This window comes from Conger conger, chromosome 8, assembly GCF_963514075.1.
Source record: "Conger conger chromosome 8, fConCon1.1, whole genome shotgun sequence".
Classification (NCBI taxonomy): Eukaryota; Metazoa; Chordata; class Actinopteri; order Anguilliformes; family Congridae; genus Conger; species Conger conger.
This window is the reverse complement of record NC_083767.1, coordinates 28,098,948-28,116,956: the sequence shown is the minus strand read 5'-3', so window position 1 is coordinate 28,116,956 and position 18,009 is coordinate 28,098,948. Positions and strand designations below refer to the sequence as shown.

The window sequence follows — 18,009 nt, the reverse complement described above, 5'->3', positions numbered from 1 at the left end:
TTTACACCAGACGACACTGACACACACAAATAATTTGTTTTTGTTGTAGACGTTTATCTGGACACTGCCGGATAACGTGCAGTTATTGAAATAACTCATAGTGCCGTTATGAGTCATCATTTGTTCGCCGGAGTTTGGTGCTCTTGCTGGTATTTTGATCTGAGGATGCTGCCTATATTTTTTTTGTTTCTACTCCTTTCCAAATCAAAGGACACTTTAAACTCACTCATTTTATTTTACCTTGGTAGGCTACTAGTGGCGAGATGATGATAACGTCATCATCATCTTGATTACAAACGTGGAGTAATGGTAAAAGATATGTGAACATTCCATGTAGCCGTGCCAATATCCATGATATATGCACGGCTGGAATGCAAACTGACCAATAGAGACAATGGACTGGAACTATCCGTTGTATAAATGTATGTAAACTCTGCAGGCTTTTTTAGGTACTGCCTTGTATACTCTAACTAGTGGTTTGCATCTTGCAGTGTACCCTCTGTGGAGAGTAGTCACTGACACATCCATGCCTGCCTCCTGAAGAGTGTTTCTGATCTGTCAGATGGGTGCTTGGGGTTTTTTCTTCATTATGGCAGGAATATAATGGCTTCCTTGGCTATCATTGGCACGACTCTGGCCCTCATGTTGACAAACACTAATAACAGACTCCAAAGGCAATTAAAACCCATGAATTAAGATTAGATACTGAAAGCTCTTACAGTCTATCTGAACTGAGGAAATGATTGAATACACCTGGCTGTTGAGAAACAGCCAAGAAGCCAACTGTCCAATTACTGTTGCTCCCCCAAATTAGGAGGTACTATGTATAGAAAGGGATGTCATTTCTTCACGGATCACCCAATATGGATGTAAATGCCCTCAAATGGTAAACGGTTCCCCCTGTAATGAAGTTGTTTGGGTGTGGTTCTCCCTGTTATGAAGTTGTTTGGGTGTGGTTCTCCCTGAAATGACATTTTTTTGGGTGTGGCTCTCCCTGTGATGCAGCTATTTGGGTCTACCTGCTTGATGGTGAAGTCATTGATGAGGTGGTGGTTGTGCTCATTCAGGCTGCAGTGTAGGGTGACGCAGTCACTATGGAAGAGGAGGTCCTGCAAGGTGGTGACACGCTGTAGCCCCAGTGCTCGCTCCATGCCATCTGACAGGTATGGATCATAGAAAATCACACTGAACCCAAAGGCTTTGGCTCTCAATGCCACTGCCTGGCCCACACGTCCTGGACACACAAAGAAAGAGAGAGGACTTTTAAAACAAACCTTCTGGCACCATAACTCAAAGTATGCTCTTCTCCTTGTATTCAGATAATACTGTGGCGGTCCAAGGTTACAGCCAATGAAAACAAGCTTTTACCAAGTCAGTGATGATACTGCATCTGACAGAGGTGGGTAATTACACCTGACAGTATGCAGAACTTGATATAACCCACTTTAACAAAAATAGATTTTGTAGGGTTCTCTGCTTTTCTGAGGATTTGCTAAAGACAATACCTTTACTCAAATACATTTACTCTTTACTTGGGTTTTTCTCTTGCATCTCTCTGGTCCATACATACAGGGACTGACCAATTCATACAAACCAAATTTTATTAAATTTGACAAAACTTTTATTATTTAGTTATGTACTTATTTATTTACAGAGATTGTTTCTGGTTCTATATTTAGCAGTTGGGCTATTATACACCATGTGACTGAAATAAACTTTTGTTACATTCCAAAGTTCTATTTTCTGGCACTAATATCAATTAGAGGAAAGTTTATCAGTAAATAGGCTTATTCTTGGGATTTAGGTCTCTGCACAGCAACCTCTAATTTAAACTACTAACTGACTTGGATGGACTACAGTGTGTATTAATATTAATATGCAGTTATAGTGACAAATGTAAATAACCAGATAAGTACAGTCCCATCAGTCTCAGTGCCTCCTGGGTAGGGTTGGTTCTAGCTGGGCCCATTCTGGCCAGATTGTTCTATCAGGTCTGTAGAACAAGTGACCCAGATACGAGTCCAAGGCATGTATTTTATAACAAAGTCTTTATTATAAGATATGCAAGTCAGACGGACGATGGTCAAGAGCTGGCAAACAGATTCAATGGGGATAAGGCAGTTTGTGATACAAAGTCGGGGGTGAAACAGGTCATAACAGATATCAATCGGAAAATACTGGAGAGTATGGATATGACAAATAACAATCTGGTAACAAATTAAGCAAACAGAGGGGTTTATATAAGACAGGGAACAAGAGGGAATGGTAATCATGTCATTACATTAATAGCATTTGGCAGATGCTCTTATCCAGAGCGACATACAGTTGATTAGACTAAGCAGGAGACAATCCTCTCCTGGAGCAATGCAGGGTTTGGGGCCTTACTCAAGGGCCCAACGGCTGTGCGGATCTAATAGTGGCTACACCGGGAATCGAACCAACGACCTCGGGGGTCCCAGTCATGCACCTTAACCACTACACTACAGGCCACCCAGGTGTAGGAAACAATCAGGAAGTGAAACACAGGTGAAAGGAATGAATGAATTGAACAAACTACACGAAAACGAACAATCTTTGTTGCATTTGGTACACAAATCTGACCATAACTATGAACATTTTTTTAAAGAAATGGAAGGCTGCATTTGCTGATATGAAGTTATTGTTGTTGTTACCATCTATGATAACATTATAACTGTTCCACACAGGTGTAGGGACCATGAAACTACACTCCCCATGATCCCACAGGACACTTCCGCGATGTCCACCCTGGCATGATGTCTAGTTATGGTTTAGCCAATACTGTAACTGCGGGAGCAATAAACTTTCACAGTATAAGAGCTAGGACAAGTATCGTTCGCCTGCTTTGGCCTTTCTCTTTGCCCTTTTCTTCACCTCAGCAGCCTCTTGCCTCCGGCTCCTGCAACTGTATCACGGCCTGCTCTCGACACGGCCTCAGCGCACCACAAGGCCTCACAGACACACCTAGTTTACCTCCCGGTAACTTAAAGTGGCCTATAGTGAGTGGAAACTGGTGTATGCAAATCGCTACATCAGCTTACCACTACAAACTGCAGCAACAAACCTTTCCACATGGAAAACGGACCAGTGGACATTGTTTCAGAACCAAACGGACCGGACGAGAGTGCACAGCACACAGGAACACCCCAGCTTTGCGCACCTCTCCAGGACATCAATTCACAGCATCATCGCTGCTTCTAAAAGGACAGCATGTCTTTTGGATCCAGCAAACATTCCAGGCATAGCCAGTGTTTAGCTTAGTGTCAACTGAAATTGTGAATCTGTGGTTTTCTATTTGTCTTAGTGTTATCATTTGAATGTATTCTGTTAGCCGTATGTTTACCTGACTAGATTAGCCATTTTTCACGGTCGGTCTTCTCATAGCTAACTACCCAAGCAAGCTACTTTTACATTTCCTTTGTTCAAGGGACATGTGTGCTTACGTGCGCTTGTGCGCACATGCACACACACACACACACACACACACCTACCCAACTAACTTAGTTCAACCCCATATCTGTTCTGCGTTTGTACGTTTCTATGTTTTGGTGTCGCATAGACATGAGAGCTGAGTCAAATCAGTCTTTCAAAGAACTTCCAACCTTCAGGTTATCAGCATGTTTAATCATTGATATTGGTTATTTTACTTATTAAATAAAATACTAAATTTGTGGTAAGATATTTCTGATAACAGTAATTTTATGAGGCTGATTACTCTACTACTGCTACACAACGTTAGTTGCCGCCAAACATGAGGATTATTAGTACGAAACGTTGTATGTATCAATCCTAGCAATCTACACACAGCGCGTAGGTAGGGGCGTATCCCACAGAATTTGTGCACCCTGTGTGAGTACTGACATGTATATGCTTCAAATAGTCATCCTTCTCACACATGTATTAAAATAAAATCATTAGACCAGTCAACGATGGTATCTGTACAAAATCCCATTTTTATATTTACTGTTAACCTTTTCCATCAGATTCCTTGCCTAAAATAGACCAGATTTTGTGTGTCCCCTCCACAACATGGTGTTATCATGTTACTGTATAGCAAATATTGGACATTAACATGACCACTGAATTTTGAGTACACAACCATGTCTGTAACAAAGCATCATTAGCTCAACAGCCGCAGATTTCATGCCAATCAATTCTGTCAGGCAGGATCCATATGGAAGAGGGATGACAACACAAAGAATTAGTACCTCTCTTTTTTGAGCAGAAAGGGAGGTCTATAGTGATACAATCACAAAATGAATATTTGAGTTAATATGTATAGATATTTTTTAATTAAGCAAAAACCTAAAAGTGTTAGGTTGTTCCTCCCTAACAGGCAATGATCATTACACCTACCCTGATGTACTGGTTACAAAATCACTGAGCAGTCTTATCTTCCTGTTAAAACAACTAAATTGCATAGTTTTTCCAATTCATGCCAATGCTGTATATGCAAGCTGCATTTAGTGCATTACTCATCTCCTACTCATAGCCTAACAATCTAGTTAAAAAGTCGCATACGCAATGTGTACAAACCCCAAATGCCCGTTTTCCTCTCTAAAGAAAATAGCTCAGTTCAGTTTAGTAAGCCATATAATGTAAATTAATGATTTAAGCGTACGTAATACATTTTTGTCTTTCGTTTGAGCAACTGTTTGAAGTCATATACTGATGTTATGATCTTTCCTGCTTCTATTTTTTTTAGTAAAACATAAGAAATACTTGTAAAATGTGTCAGTATACAGTATACTTGCAGAATAGCACATTTAAAGTATTGAGGTACCGGTTTAATGGGGAATTAGAACTATCATAAACATTTAGCTGATGTTTTTTATTGAAAATTCTGACAAAAGAAAATATGGACAAATGGATTTTCAAATAGATTTCTCTTATTTATGAAATTTGTTAGAAGTCAATTTATGACAAAAAAAATCTGCATCTGCCGCATAGCTTTTTGGGAGAAATATCTGCTTTATCCTCATCTTCCATTGTATTTGGAGAGTCTATAGAAAAATTGGCAATCCAACCTGCACAATATGCATGGATCGTAATGGAAATGAAAAGAGATAATTTGATTGGATATGAATGAATCATGGTGTACTTATAATTATATTGAGCATAATCCAGTCCATTTTTTCAGCGCTGAGTGAGTGTCAATTTTAGAATTTTATAGTGCCAGAGCTCAGCATGGTGGCATGTCAAATTCATCAACGTCACTGTGTTACAGTGCCAGTGTTGGTGGCACACTTCTGACAATAAGGGGATGATTAAGAGGATAAGTTGGCACTCACCCAGTCCAATGATGCCCAGTGTTTCTCCGCGTATTCTGGCAGCACCTGATGCAACCTCTCTGATCTGTTCCACGCTCTGCACTCGCGTGCCCTCCCGCAGAGCCTGGTGTAGCCAGGTGGTCCTTCTGTACAGGTTCAGAATATGGCACAGGGTCGAGTCTGCTGTTTCTTCTACTGATGCTGCTGGCATGTTACACACTGCGATGCCTATAAAAGGGAACATACAAGTCTACAGTATACTATAAAGGCATCCCATAAGTGTGCAGGCTTTGTGTGAAGTTTGGATTTGTGCTGTCGGACACTGTGTTCCAACGCGAGAGAAAGAGAAACCAAACGCTGTGTTCCAACGCAAGAGAAAGAGAAACCAAACGCTCAGGCTTTTCCTATTCATTGCTGTCATACATTTTTTAATTAGCACAAAAATATGCTTCACTGGAACTTTATTTCATTGTTAAATCTCTTGCCCTGACTGTCCTGACTCCAGTTTAGTCATAATAAGTCAGAGATATTCTGTCTGGCAAGCACAGCATCAACTAACTAGAGATTTGATGCTTTGTGTGTTCAGATGCTCTTATGCATACCACTGTTGTTATGTGTGGTTATTTTGTTATTTGTCTGTTATGTTCCTGTGTTCTGTCTGTTAGTTTATCATAGTTTATTATCATTATTCTTGTAATGTATTATTTTTCATATTCATGTCTGGTGTTCTGTTTATATTCATTAGTCTTTGCACTTGTCTTCCTCTGTGATGTCTGAGTCTGAATGTTTACTAGCCCAGTCACTGCCCTGTCTGCGTGCCCCAGTATTCAGGTGTTTACGGTAGTTCCGGGGTTCAACCTTCCTTCCAATCTTGCATTCTTTACTCCCTGCTTTCTCTCCATTTCATGTTTGTACATAGCACTAATATACTAATCCCAACTCACATAGAATTTGTACAGTACTAATTATACTAACACACTAATATGTTTGTCAAACTAACAAACTAACATTCACTAGTTTTGGGTATTTGTAATTTAAATCACTTAACTAACTTACTAACGCGTCCCCAGTTTCAATTCTGTTCTGTAACTCCGCCTCCCTATTCTATCACTGATTACTTGCTTAGTTTCAGCGAAGTATTCGCACCTGTCTCTCCATATCTCTGCATCTCCTGATTCTCTGCAATTGTCTACTCTCTAGTCCGGAGCCATTTGTATAACATGTGTGTTTTTGTGAATCCAGTCCGCGTTTTCATTTCCCCCTCGTTATTGTCCTATTACCCTTTCATGTGTCTCACCTGATGTTTATTTGTTAGACCGCCCTCACTCCCATGCCCCACCTAGTTTGTCTCATTCCCCTGTGTATTTATACCTGTCCTTTTCAGTTGCACGCTGCTCGTTCGTTTTGTCCTGTTTTTTTGTTCCCAAGCCCTTTATTCCTTCCCCCGGTTCTAGCCCCCTTGTTCCTGAGTCCTTGCTCCTGAGTCCTTGCCCTTGTTTTTCTGGATTTCCTGTTTTGACCCCTGCCTGCTTCCCTGGACTCTTCTTTCATTGTTGTGGATATCTGTACCTCTGCATTGTTGGACTGACCCCCTGGTTTTTGACCTTGGCCTGTTTTGTGACTACGCTCTGTCTGCCCCTTCACCTGCTAGTAAACTTGCCATTTTCCACAACCCTGTGTCTGCTTCTGGTTCCTCTGTCCTCCTTGCTGTGACACTGTCATCGTTGTTAGCTTTAACCAGTGTGGCCATTCTCCTTGGATTTCTCTCAAGGTGTTTCTTCCTGCAGAACTACTGGTCACTGGATGTTTTTTTGCTGCATTCTCTGCCAGCTCTAGAGACTGTTGTGTGTGAAAATCCCAGTATATCAGAAGCTTCTGAGATACTCAAAACACCCTGGCCATGAACAATTTCATTACAAAAATAATTTACAGGAAAGTAGTTCCCCCCCACACGAGTCAGTAGTGTCAGGTGGTTGCTATGCAATGTTAGTCAACTGTAACTGGTTGTTGCAACTGTAACCGTAACAAACTCGCTAGCTAGTTTGCTTGCAAGCTACCATGATTGAGCAATCAAGAGTTTATGCCTTTGCAAGCACTGAAAAACTGTCCAAAATGAATGGGAGGTTAATAGGTCTACTTATTTTATTATTTGAAGAAGCGCTGCTCCTTTTTCTCAAGTCCACCAAGTTTTAGTCACCCTGAAGCACTCTCACTTCTGCCTCACGTGCATGCGGAGGCAGTGTATAGCCCTGCGCCCCTGCTTGTTTGCAAAGTCTGGGCTATGTTGTTGCAAGGTGATTGACATGCTAACAGGTTTTTATTTTGACTTCAATGGCAGCTTTGCTGCGAAGTGATACTTGAAATAATTCTGATTTTAATAAAGGACATTTTTATGTTTTGGTTTCACTATGTAGAAATTACTTCAGTGTTTATACATAGTTTATACCCCATTTTAGGGCACCAGAATGTTTGGGACAGGGTACTGTTATGTAAATGAACGTAGTCATGTTTAGTATTTTGCTGCATATCATTTGCATGCAATGACTTCTTGAAGTCTGTGATTCATGGACATCACCAGTTGCTGGGTGTCTTCTCTGGTGATGGTCTGCCAGGCCTGTATTGTAGCCATCTTTAGCTCATGCTTGTTTCAGGGGTTAGTCCCCTTAAGTTTTCTCTCCAGCATATGAAAGGTATGCTCAATTGTGTTCAGATCGGGTGATTGCAATGACCACTCAAGAATTGACCATTTATTAGCTTTGAAAAACCCAGTGTTCTAGGGACAGTGGTCATTGACAAACTCACTCCTGAAGAGTGTTTATCATCTGTCGGACAGGTGTTTTAGGAGGAAATCTTAGTAAGCCCACCCGTGCTCTCTTTCTAAATGCTCTTAATTACATTATTACATTACATATTTGGAACATACATCCGGAAAGTATTCACAGCGCTTCACTTTTCCAACATTTTGTTATGTTACAGCCTTATTTCCTCAAAATTATACACACAACACCCTATAATGACAACATGAAAGAAGTTTTTTTGAAATTTTTGCAAATTTATTAAAAATAAAAAACTAAGAAATCACATGTACATAAGTATTCACAGCCTTTGCCATGAAGCTCAAAATTGAGCTCAGGTGCATCCTGTTTCCACTGATCAACCTTGAGATGTTTCTACAGCTTAATTGGAGTCCACCTGTGGTAAATTCAGTTGATTGGACATGATTTGGAAAGGCACCACACCTGTCTATATAAGGTCCCACAGTTGACAGTGCACGTCAGACCACAAACCAAGCATGAAGTCAAAGGAATTGTCTGTAGACTTCCGAGACAGGATTGTCTCGAGGCACAAATCTGGGGAAGGGTACAGAAAAATTTCTGCTGCTTTGAAGGTCCCAATGAGTACAGTGGCCTTCATCATCCGTAAATGGAAGAAGTTTGGAAGCACCAGGACTCTTCCTAGAGCTGGCCGCCCATCTAAACTGAGCAATCGGGGGAGAAGGGCCTTAGTCAGGGAGGTGACCAAGAACCCGATGGTCACTCTGTCAGAGCTCCAGCATTCCTCTGTGGAGAGAGGAGAACCTTCCAGAAGGACAACCATCTCTGCAGCAATCCACCAATCAGGCCTGTATGGTAGAGTGGCCAGACGGAAGCCACTCCTTAGTAAAAGGCACATGGCAGACCACCTGGAGTTTGCCAAAAGGCACCTGAAGGACTCAGACCATGAGAAACAAAATTCTCTGGTCTGATGAGACAAAGATTGAACTCTTTGGCGTGAATGCCAGGCGTCATGTTTGGAGGAAACCAGGCACCGCTCATCACCTGGCCAATACCATCCCTACAGTGAAGCATGGTGGTGGCAGCAGCGGCAGGAACTGGGAGACTAGTCAGGATTGAGGGAAAAATGAATGCAGCAATGTACAGAGACATCCTGGATGAAAACCTGCTCTTGACCTCAGACTGGGGCGACAGTTCATCTTTCAGCAGGACAATGACCCTAAGCACACAGCCAAGATATCAAAGGAGTGGCTTCAGGACAACTCTGTGAATGTCCTTGAGTGGCCCAGCCAGAGCCCAGACTTGAATCTGATTGAACATCTCTGGCGAGATCTGAAAATGGCTGTGCACGACACTCCCCATCCAACCTGACAGAGCTTGAGAGGTGCTGCAAAGAGGAATGGGCGAAACTGCCCAAAGATAGGTGTGCCAAGCTTGTGGCATCAAAAAGACTTGAGGCTGTAACTGCTGCCAAAGGTGCATCAACAAAGTATTGAGCAAAGGCTGTGAATACTTATGAACATGTGATTTCTTAGTTTTTTATTTTTTATTAATTTACAAAAATTTCAAAAAAAACTCTCATGTTGTCATTATGGGGTGTTGTGTGTAGAATTTTGAGAAAAAAAAAGAATTTATTCCATTTTGGAATAAGGCTGTAACATAACAAAATGTAGGAAAAGTGAAGCGCTGTGAATACTTTCCGGATGCACTGTATCTTAATTATGTTCCAAACAGTAGATTTTGAAAACCCTAAGGATTGTCCGATGTCTCAAACAATTTTATTTGTGTTTCTCAGTCTCATAATAGCTTCTTTGACTTTCTTTGGCACTTGGGGGTGACATCGGCTCAGGCGGTAAGAGCAGTTGTCTGGCAGTTGGAGGGTTGCTGGGCAAGACACCTAACCCCTAAAATGCTCCCGGCATGACAGCTGATCGCCGTTGGTGTGTGTGTGTGTGTGTGTGTGTGTGTGTGTGTGAGTGTGTGTATGGACGGGTGAATGAGAAGCATCAATTGTACAACACTTTGGATAAAGGTGCTATATAAATGCCAACCATTTACCATTTAACTTTGGTCCTTATGTTGATAAACAGCAATAATAGTTTTCAATGGTGATTGAAGAACTAGAGGAAAGACTCTTTTATACCTGCATTAAGGAGGCAATTAAACACACCTGATCAATTACAAAAACCATATGTCCCAAACATTATGTGCCCTGAAATTGGGGACTATGTATAAACACCACTGTAATTTTTACATGGTAAAATGAAAATGTCTGTTAATAAAATCATAGAATGTGCACTTAAATGTTAATTATGTGATTCCAAATCTAAAATTATGGCAAATGTATACAGGGCACTGTGTACAGTACTGTGCAGAAGTCTTAGGCACCCTAGACTTTTATTATATATATGTTTCTTTTTGTGTGTGTGTTAGTATAAAAGAACACATTTGAGATTTCCAAATATTCATTTTCGAAAAGATTTAATTTTACAGAGACATTTTTGTATTTAATTTAAACTGTAAGCAATGAACTACTTTTTATATAAAAACTTGATCAAGGCTGTCTGAGATCAGAAGCAAGGAGCCAACCAGTCTGCAGAAGAACTGTGGAAAGTTCTCCAACACGCTTGGAACAACCTCCCTGCTGTCTTAGCCAGCGCTGTCCTGCAGCTCTATATCTGAGAGAAGTGATGCAGTTTTAACAAAAAATATTGATTTGATTCAGTTTTTCTGCCAAATTACTAAAATGTAATGTAAAATGTATAGTATCTTTGCTTAGGACCTTTCATTGAATTATTTTTTAAAGAACCTTATCTGTAAAGAATGTTATACAGGTGCCTAAGACTTTTGCACAGCACTGTATATGCACAAAAAAGTTGGGACAGTTGTGTCATACCTAAGTCTCCTGCAGACTTGATGTCAATGTTGTCGAACCCACTGCCAATCCGGACAATTATTCGGAGTGCTTTGAACTTCTCCAGGTCCTCCCGAGTTAACGTAATGGTGTGATACATGAGTGCCCCCACTGCCTCATTCAGCACCTGCCAAAACAGAACCATGGTCACTGGGTAGCCAGGCACCTGGAACACAGACTGCAAACCGCCAAATTGGGCTTGGGTCACTCAGGCTGCAATGAGACACATTCTCACGAGGGGGTGCAAATGGGTCAGGAATGCAAACCTTAGAGAATACTAGAATATATAGAGACAGCAATGCCTACAGAAACCAATGGGGGACAATTCTGCCACACAGGGCAGCAGGTTTACTCACAGCTCATGGTCATTTATGTCCTTGGTCACATGCCTAGTTACATGCACAATGGAGAAAACGTACCACGGCAGATGGACCAATGATAAACGTTTGGGTGGTTGCCAAATGAGGGTGCACTTGATTTTAGAGCATTTCTTGACAAAATAAAAAAATCTAGTTCATCTATAGAAAAAAACATCATCCATTAGTCTGTGTGCTAAGGGAAAAAATACCTCAGAAAAACTAATGAATAAAAAAAAAAAATGTAGCATACATTATTGAACCTCAGCATATGAGTGAAAATAGTATGCTATCAAACATGAATGTCTAATAGGGAAATAGGCTTTTTGAGAGTAAATATAGGTATCACTATTCATCTAAATGAATAGCTCGAAAGCTGGCCCCTTGGTGCACGCCCAATGCCTAATTTCTTCTGTTTCTGTGAAGCATATTTGAGGCAGTATAAAAAGTTGAATTGGACTGAACTATCCTTAAGAAGGCTTGGACTCTAGCCCCTGCCTCTTCTGTTACCTGTAAATTCCAGCCTTCCACTATGAGGGAGTCCATTCCGCTAACAATGTCCTGCTCACAGTTACCACTGCTGACCAGGGCCCTCTAAAAATAACTTTTTTGGACAATTTTACATAACACGCATACAACATCCTCTTTAAGAGTAATTTAGTGTATTGCTGCAAAGAAATACTAATAATGACGAGCTCAACAAAATGTCAGTCAGCAGACACCACACAGATTTTCGGGCCCTTATTCCTCTGCCCCTTCAGCATCTCCTGGAAAATACCCCAGTGTCCTGATTGGCATTTCATGAAATCCTTGTTTTTTTTTTTGTTTTTTTCAAATAAACTATGTGCTTCAATTAAATTAAAGATAGAAGTATTAATTCGAGATGAAGCAGCGCTGCCATTTACATGCATCTGTTTTAGTGAACCTGCAATGTGCTCTCTGAGACTGGCCTGGCAGCCATTCAGAGTGCTTGGTGGGCATGCTTGCAGCAAACACCCTGCATCAGCACTGGAGAGGAATGACTCAGCACAGACTTCTGTTTATTTAACCGTTATTGTGCAGCATTGTTCCTACCACAGAACAATGGTTTCCTACGTTTGGTTTTAGTGTTATAATTACGTAACTGTTCAGTCAAATTAGCAGTCTCAATTTCTTGATTAATCTCTGACCAAGGAACTGGGAACCTTAGTGAACTTTTGCTTTTGCTCAGGGGTGCTTAATGGTCTGGACTCTTTTTCAGTGTTTCAAGGAAAGACTCCATTTCCAGTTCCTCTTGACAACTGAGAAATGTCCCCAACCACCAAGCTGAAAAAACAGAAACTGTCACCCCAAGAAGTGTAATAAAGGAAAAACAAAATATTGACTGAGATGTACAGTGACCAGACTAGCATACCCTGTGCTTGGATAAGTGATCTTTTTGTTTTTGGGGTTTTTTTCCAAGCTGTAGCTGTAAATGATGTTTCATGACCAGCGGTATAGAAGGCCAACTTGGAAGCAGCTTGTGAAGCACCTGTTCTTAATAGGGCTGTCAATTGATTCAAATATTTAATCACCATTAATTGCATGATTGTCCATGTCCACATTTTTTTATCTGTTGAAAATGTACCTTAAAGGGATATTTTTCAAGTGTTTAAAACTCTTATCAATATGGGAGGGGACAAACATGCTTGCTTTATGCAAATGCATGTTTATATTTTCGGTCAACAGGGCATGCCCAGACAATGAAAATAACCTCTCACATGGTACTAATGTGACAGGTGTTGCCAAGTACTTGTGTGCAAGGCAGGCCAACTTGCTGTGTGTCCCTTCATATTTGGACCACTACTGCTGGGGCAGTCCTCCAAGTCCTGTAGCACTCCACACGTTTCTCAATTGAGTCCTCTTCTTTATCAGAGTCAGATTCTGGGGCAACCATGAGAGCTGATCTTTTATTAGGTGGCTCAGACGTTGCTGGCTGTGCAGGCCTCTCCCCCATGAGCAAAGCACTGATGGAATGCCACACCTCAGCCCTATCAGGTCTGCACAGACACTTGAGGTCCATAAACCTAGGATCAAGTGCTGACCAAATAACTTTGGTCTTGTCAACAGACCCATCTGGCAGGGCTTTGTAGCTGAATTTGCCATTCAAAGTACCATTTCCTTTATCCATTACTGCTTGCTATCACCATCCAACTTAACATCAATGCTAGCTGATTCCTAAATTACGAGTCGGGCAAAACAGAACGTGTATTAGTATGTGAAAGAAATGAGGAATTAGCGGAATTAACGTTGACAACCCTAGTTCTTAATCAAATTCCCTAAAGCAGTTTTGTTTACTGTATGATTTTTCTTAGGATCACAGGACTTCTGGTCACATCAACTGGAGTTGGGGGTGGACTCTGGACTGGGGGGGTGGGGGTTATTCCCTACCCTGTGTTCACACTATGAGTGATTTGGTCAACCAGTTGCCAGAAGTCCATTCATTTTCTATGAAGCTGAGTAACGGTCAGCAACATGAGCAACTGGGCAACTGAAAGACAAAATTTGGCGGGAAAAAGTTGCCCATGGCTTAACCACGGGCATTGTCCATCAACAGCCAATCAGAATCTCGGGTTTTATATTTCTTAAACTGATATGATACCATGTCAAATAATTGTGGCGCCTAGTTTCAGTGCAGAAAAATTGAGGAACAGCTTGTTACCGGGTTTCATACAACGTTTTTAAATCTACAGCACAAGCGCCTTCAAAATTATGCTTTTTCTGCAATGATCGTTGAATTGATTGCCCATAGGTTTAAAAAATCGCCAGGCAAAATCAGCTTAGCAGCACTGGATAGCTATTGCTAGTGATCCATTTGAGAGATATTGAGAGAAGATCAGGAGGTGGTACAATAGCAACTGAGAAAGACATATCGCTAACTAGCGAAAGCAAATAATAATTATCAGTCTCATTGCACAACCACAGGAATTTGAACAATAATTTATATTGTAAATGTTATATTGTGTATTGCCACTCTTCATTTCAACAAATTTGTAGCTGCATGAGATCACAATGAGAAACAGCGGGAAGCTCTTGCCCCTCCCTCAGCCAAGTGCACTTATCCCTGGTTATAGGTATGCACTTTGCACTTTGTTGTATGTCGCTCTAGATAAAGAGAAAACTGGAGAGCAGTCTTTGGGAGAAAAGCAAGCCATTTTGAAGTTTAGAAAAGAGGGGAAATTGATCAGAGTCACTGCACAAGCATTGGGGACAGCTTGTACAACAACTTGGAATGCCCTGGAAAAGAAAGAAACCATGAACATACTGAGCAACAGACATCAAACTGATCGACCAAGGAAAACAGCATGTATGCTGTGAAGATAAACCCCAAAACATCAGTCAGTGACATTGCAAACAGTCTCCACAGGGCAGGGTGAAGATATCTCAATCAGCTGTTTGAAGACAACTTAGAGAGCAGCAATACAGAGCCAATACCACAAGATGCAAACCACTCATCAGTAGTACGTATCAGAAGGCAAGATTAAAATTTGCATAAAATGTCCTATCTCTCTGACTGGTCTTCCTATGTGACCTGGGCTGGAAGAGTGTCAACCCCTCGACATCCGACACACAGGTCTCTACCCGTATCTCCGCCTGCCTGAGAGACATCCAGAGCTGGATGGGCAACCACCATCTAAAGCTCAACCCAGGGAAGATGGAGGTAACCTTCATCCCTGCTCTAACCTCTCCCTTCTCCGATTTTTCCATCTTACTAGGGGTTACCACAGTGACCTCATACCCCAGTGCAAGAAACCTTGGTGTGGTGATGGACAACCGGCTGTCCTTCTCCGAGAACATCGCTATGGTGACCCAGGCATGCAGGTTCTCCCTGTACAACATCCAGAGAATCCAACCCTTCCTCACCACCTACTCTACTCAGCTCCTCGTACAAGCAATGGTCCTGTCCCACCTGGACTATTGCAATTCTCTGCTGGCTGGCTGGCCTTCCAGCATCCGCCATCAGACCCCTACAACTGTTCCAGAACGCTGCAGTCTATCTGGTATTCAATGTTCCCAGACATTCACATGTCACCACCTTGCTCAGCGACCTCCACTGGCTGCCTGTTATAGCTTGCATCAAATTTAAAACTTTGGTGCTCGCGTACCTGGCAGTTAAGGGATCAGCCCCTGTATATATTCAATGACTTATAAAGACGTATACACAATAAGTAAAATAATCACAATCATAACATCTTGTATAGTAATATGTTTGAGGTCCATTGATTTAAGTTTTTATCAAGTACCAAACTCACATTCCGCAATTTCATATGCTATTTATTATTCTAGAGCAGGCTTGCTCCTTATTTATACACATGTTGAATAATAATAAAATATTTTGAGAATGTATTTAGATGCTCACCAATATAAAATTGGGTCACATCACTGAAAATGCCCACTATTGTGGAGTCAAAGGTGTTTTCACTGTCTTCCTCAGAAACATTAGATTAGACTAGAGAGATGAATGATTACATGGAAGTCCTCCAAAGGAAGTCCTCTATTTAGACATAGGCATTGCAAAATATTATTTCTGTTGTAAAACCTCAACCTCAAGACGCCTCCGTTCCGCTACTTCGGGATGCCTGGCACCTCCCCCTCACTGCACCTGCACTTCTCGGTGAAGACTTCTGTCTGTTCTGGTCCACATGTGGTGGAATGACCTTCCTGTAGATGTCAGAACAACAGAGTCTCTGACCACTTTCAAACGCAGACTGATGACTCATCTCTTCAGGCTGCACCTTTCCCTCCCTACCTCATCACCATGATTTGCCTTGTATGTGCCATAGATTATAATGGCACTTATATATAGTTATATATAGATATTGTAGTAGATATTGTATTATACTCGCGGTATTCTAGCTGCCAACCGTGGTATGCTAGTTTGTAAGTTGATGCGTTCTTCCAGGGTTCCAATTGTATCTGTATTCTCACTCTTCACACTTGTTCCTGTGTTCGATCTGCACTTTGTTGTACGTCGCTCTGGATAAGAGCATCTGCTAAACATATTGTAATGTAATGTAATGAGCCACGAAAGTTCTGGCACAAAGTTTTATGGACTAATGAGATTAAGATTAACCAAAGTGATCGAAAGGCCAAAGTGTGGAGAAAGAAGGGATCTACTCCTGATCCAAAACATACAAGCTCATCTATGAAGCATGGTGGAGGAAGTGTCATCGCTTGGGCTTGCATGGCTGCTTCTGGACAAGAACAAGAACATTCCGTCTGCTAACCTACGGATAAATGCGTCCAGGATTAACTTCATCATTCAGCAAGACAATGCCCCAAAACACACTGCCAACACAACAAAGGTCTTCATTATGGGGAGAAAGCGGAAGGTTTTAAACTGCCCAAGTCAAACAACAGACCTTAACCCAATTGAGCATGCATTACACTTCCTGAAGAGGACAAAGGAACCCTCCCCAAAAAAAAATAACAACAACTGAAAGAGACTGCAGTAAAAGCATCACAAAAGAAGAATGCTACAGTTTGGTGATGTCAATGGGTCACAGGCTTCATGCAGTTGATTGCAAGCAAGGGATATGCCACCAAATATTAAGTGTTATTTACTTTAATTTATCTAAGTACTCTTCTGTTCCAAAACCTTTGCTAAAAATTGGGTGGTCCAATACCAAAGGTGTTATGCTCTAAGTAGTTTAACACATCTAGGTGTAAATTCCAGAAAATAAAAGCTCAAATTCTGAACTCTTGTCTCGTGTTCATCTTTTTATCTCAACCTCAAATGTATTCAGTATATTGGAAAAAGAAAGGAATTGGCCTTGCTGTTCCAATACTTTTGGAGGGGACTGCAGCCTTCCATAAAGCCCAAAAAAACCCTCCTGCTTTTATACATACAGTGGATAGAAAATAAATATGTATGTGTTTTTTCTGCTAATCCACAGACAGTACATAACCTTTTCAAAGTGATAAACCAAACATTTTTTTAACATTAATTAAAAATGAACAATTGCAATAAATTGGTTTGATAAGTATCCACCCCCTTTACTGAATCATCCCATAAACTATCTCAGGAAATGGCAAATTGCCTTCAAGACCAAACAATCGTTAATTACCCCACACCTGTGTGAAATCACAGCAATTAACTTGATGACATGAATAAAAACAGCTGTTTACCATGGTCCCTTAGTATGCAAGAGCAGTCTCACTGAAAGGCAGAAGCATGGCCTCCAAAGATCTCGCAAAAGAAGTCCGTGACAAAGTTGTGGAAAGGTACACATCAGGGGAGGGATATAAGAAGATTTCTAAGGCTTTGAAGATACCTTGGAGCACTGTTAAGACCATAATTAAGAAATGGAAAGTGCATGGCACCACTCAGTCTGCCAAAATCAGGGCGTCTGTCTAAACTGGATGACCGGGAGAGAAGACAACTGGTCAGAGAGGCTACCAAGAATCCAATGGCAACATTGAAAGAGCTCCAACTTGTGCGTCATACAACTATATCAAAGATATTGCACACATCTGGCCTGTATGGAAGGGTGGCAAGAAAAAAGCCATTTCTCAAAAAGTTCCACCAGGAGGCCACTTGAAATTTGCAAAAGAACACCTTGGGGAACCTGCAACAAACTGGCAGAACGTTTTGTGGTCTGATGAAACCAAAATATAACTTTTTGGCATGAATGCCAAATGCTATGTTTGGCGAAAAC

General features: G+C 41.2%; 1 protein-coding gene across 5 annotated transcripts in view; it reads right to left on the bottom strand.

Annotated features, from left to right (window-relative positions):
* Positions 1–18,009, bottom strand: part of ctbp1 (C-terminal binding protein 1) — a 74,759-nt gene that overhangs the window by 20,451 nt on the left and 36,299 nt on the right. For all 5 annotated transcript variants that reach the window (XM_061251296.1, XM_061251299.1, XM_061251297.1 and 2 more), the window contains 3 exons: positions 10,959–11,103; positions 5,310–5,516; positions 1,020–1,234 (listed from right to left, as the gene is read on the bottom strand). In XM_061251296.1, the coding sequence (XP_061107280.1) occupies positions 1,020–1,234; positions 5,310–5,516; positions 10,959–11,103 (567 nt within the window). The remainder of the gene's footprint in view (positions 1–1,019; positions 1,235–5,309; positions 5,517–10,958; positions 11,104–18,009) is intronic.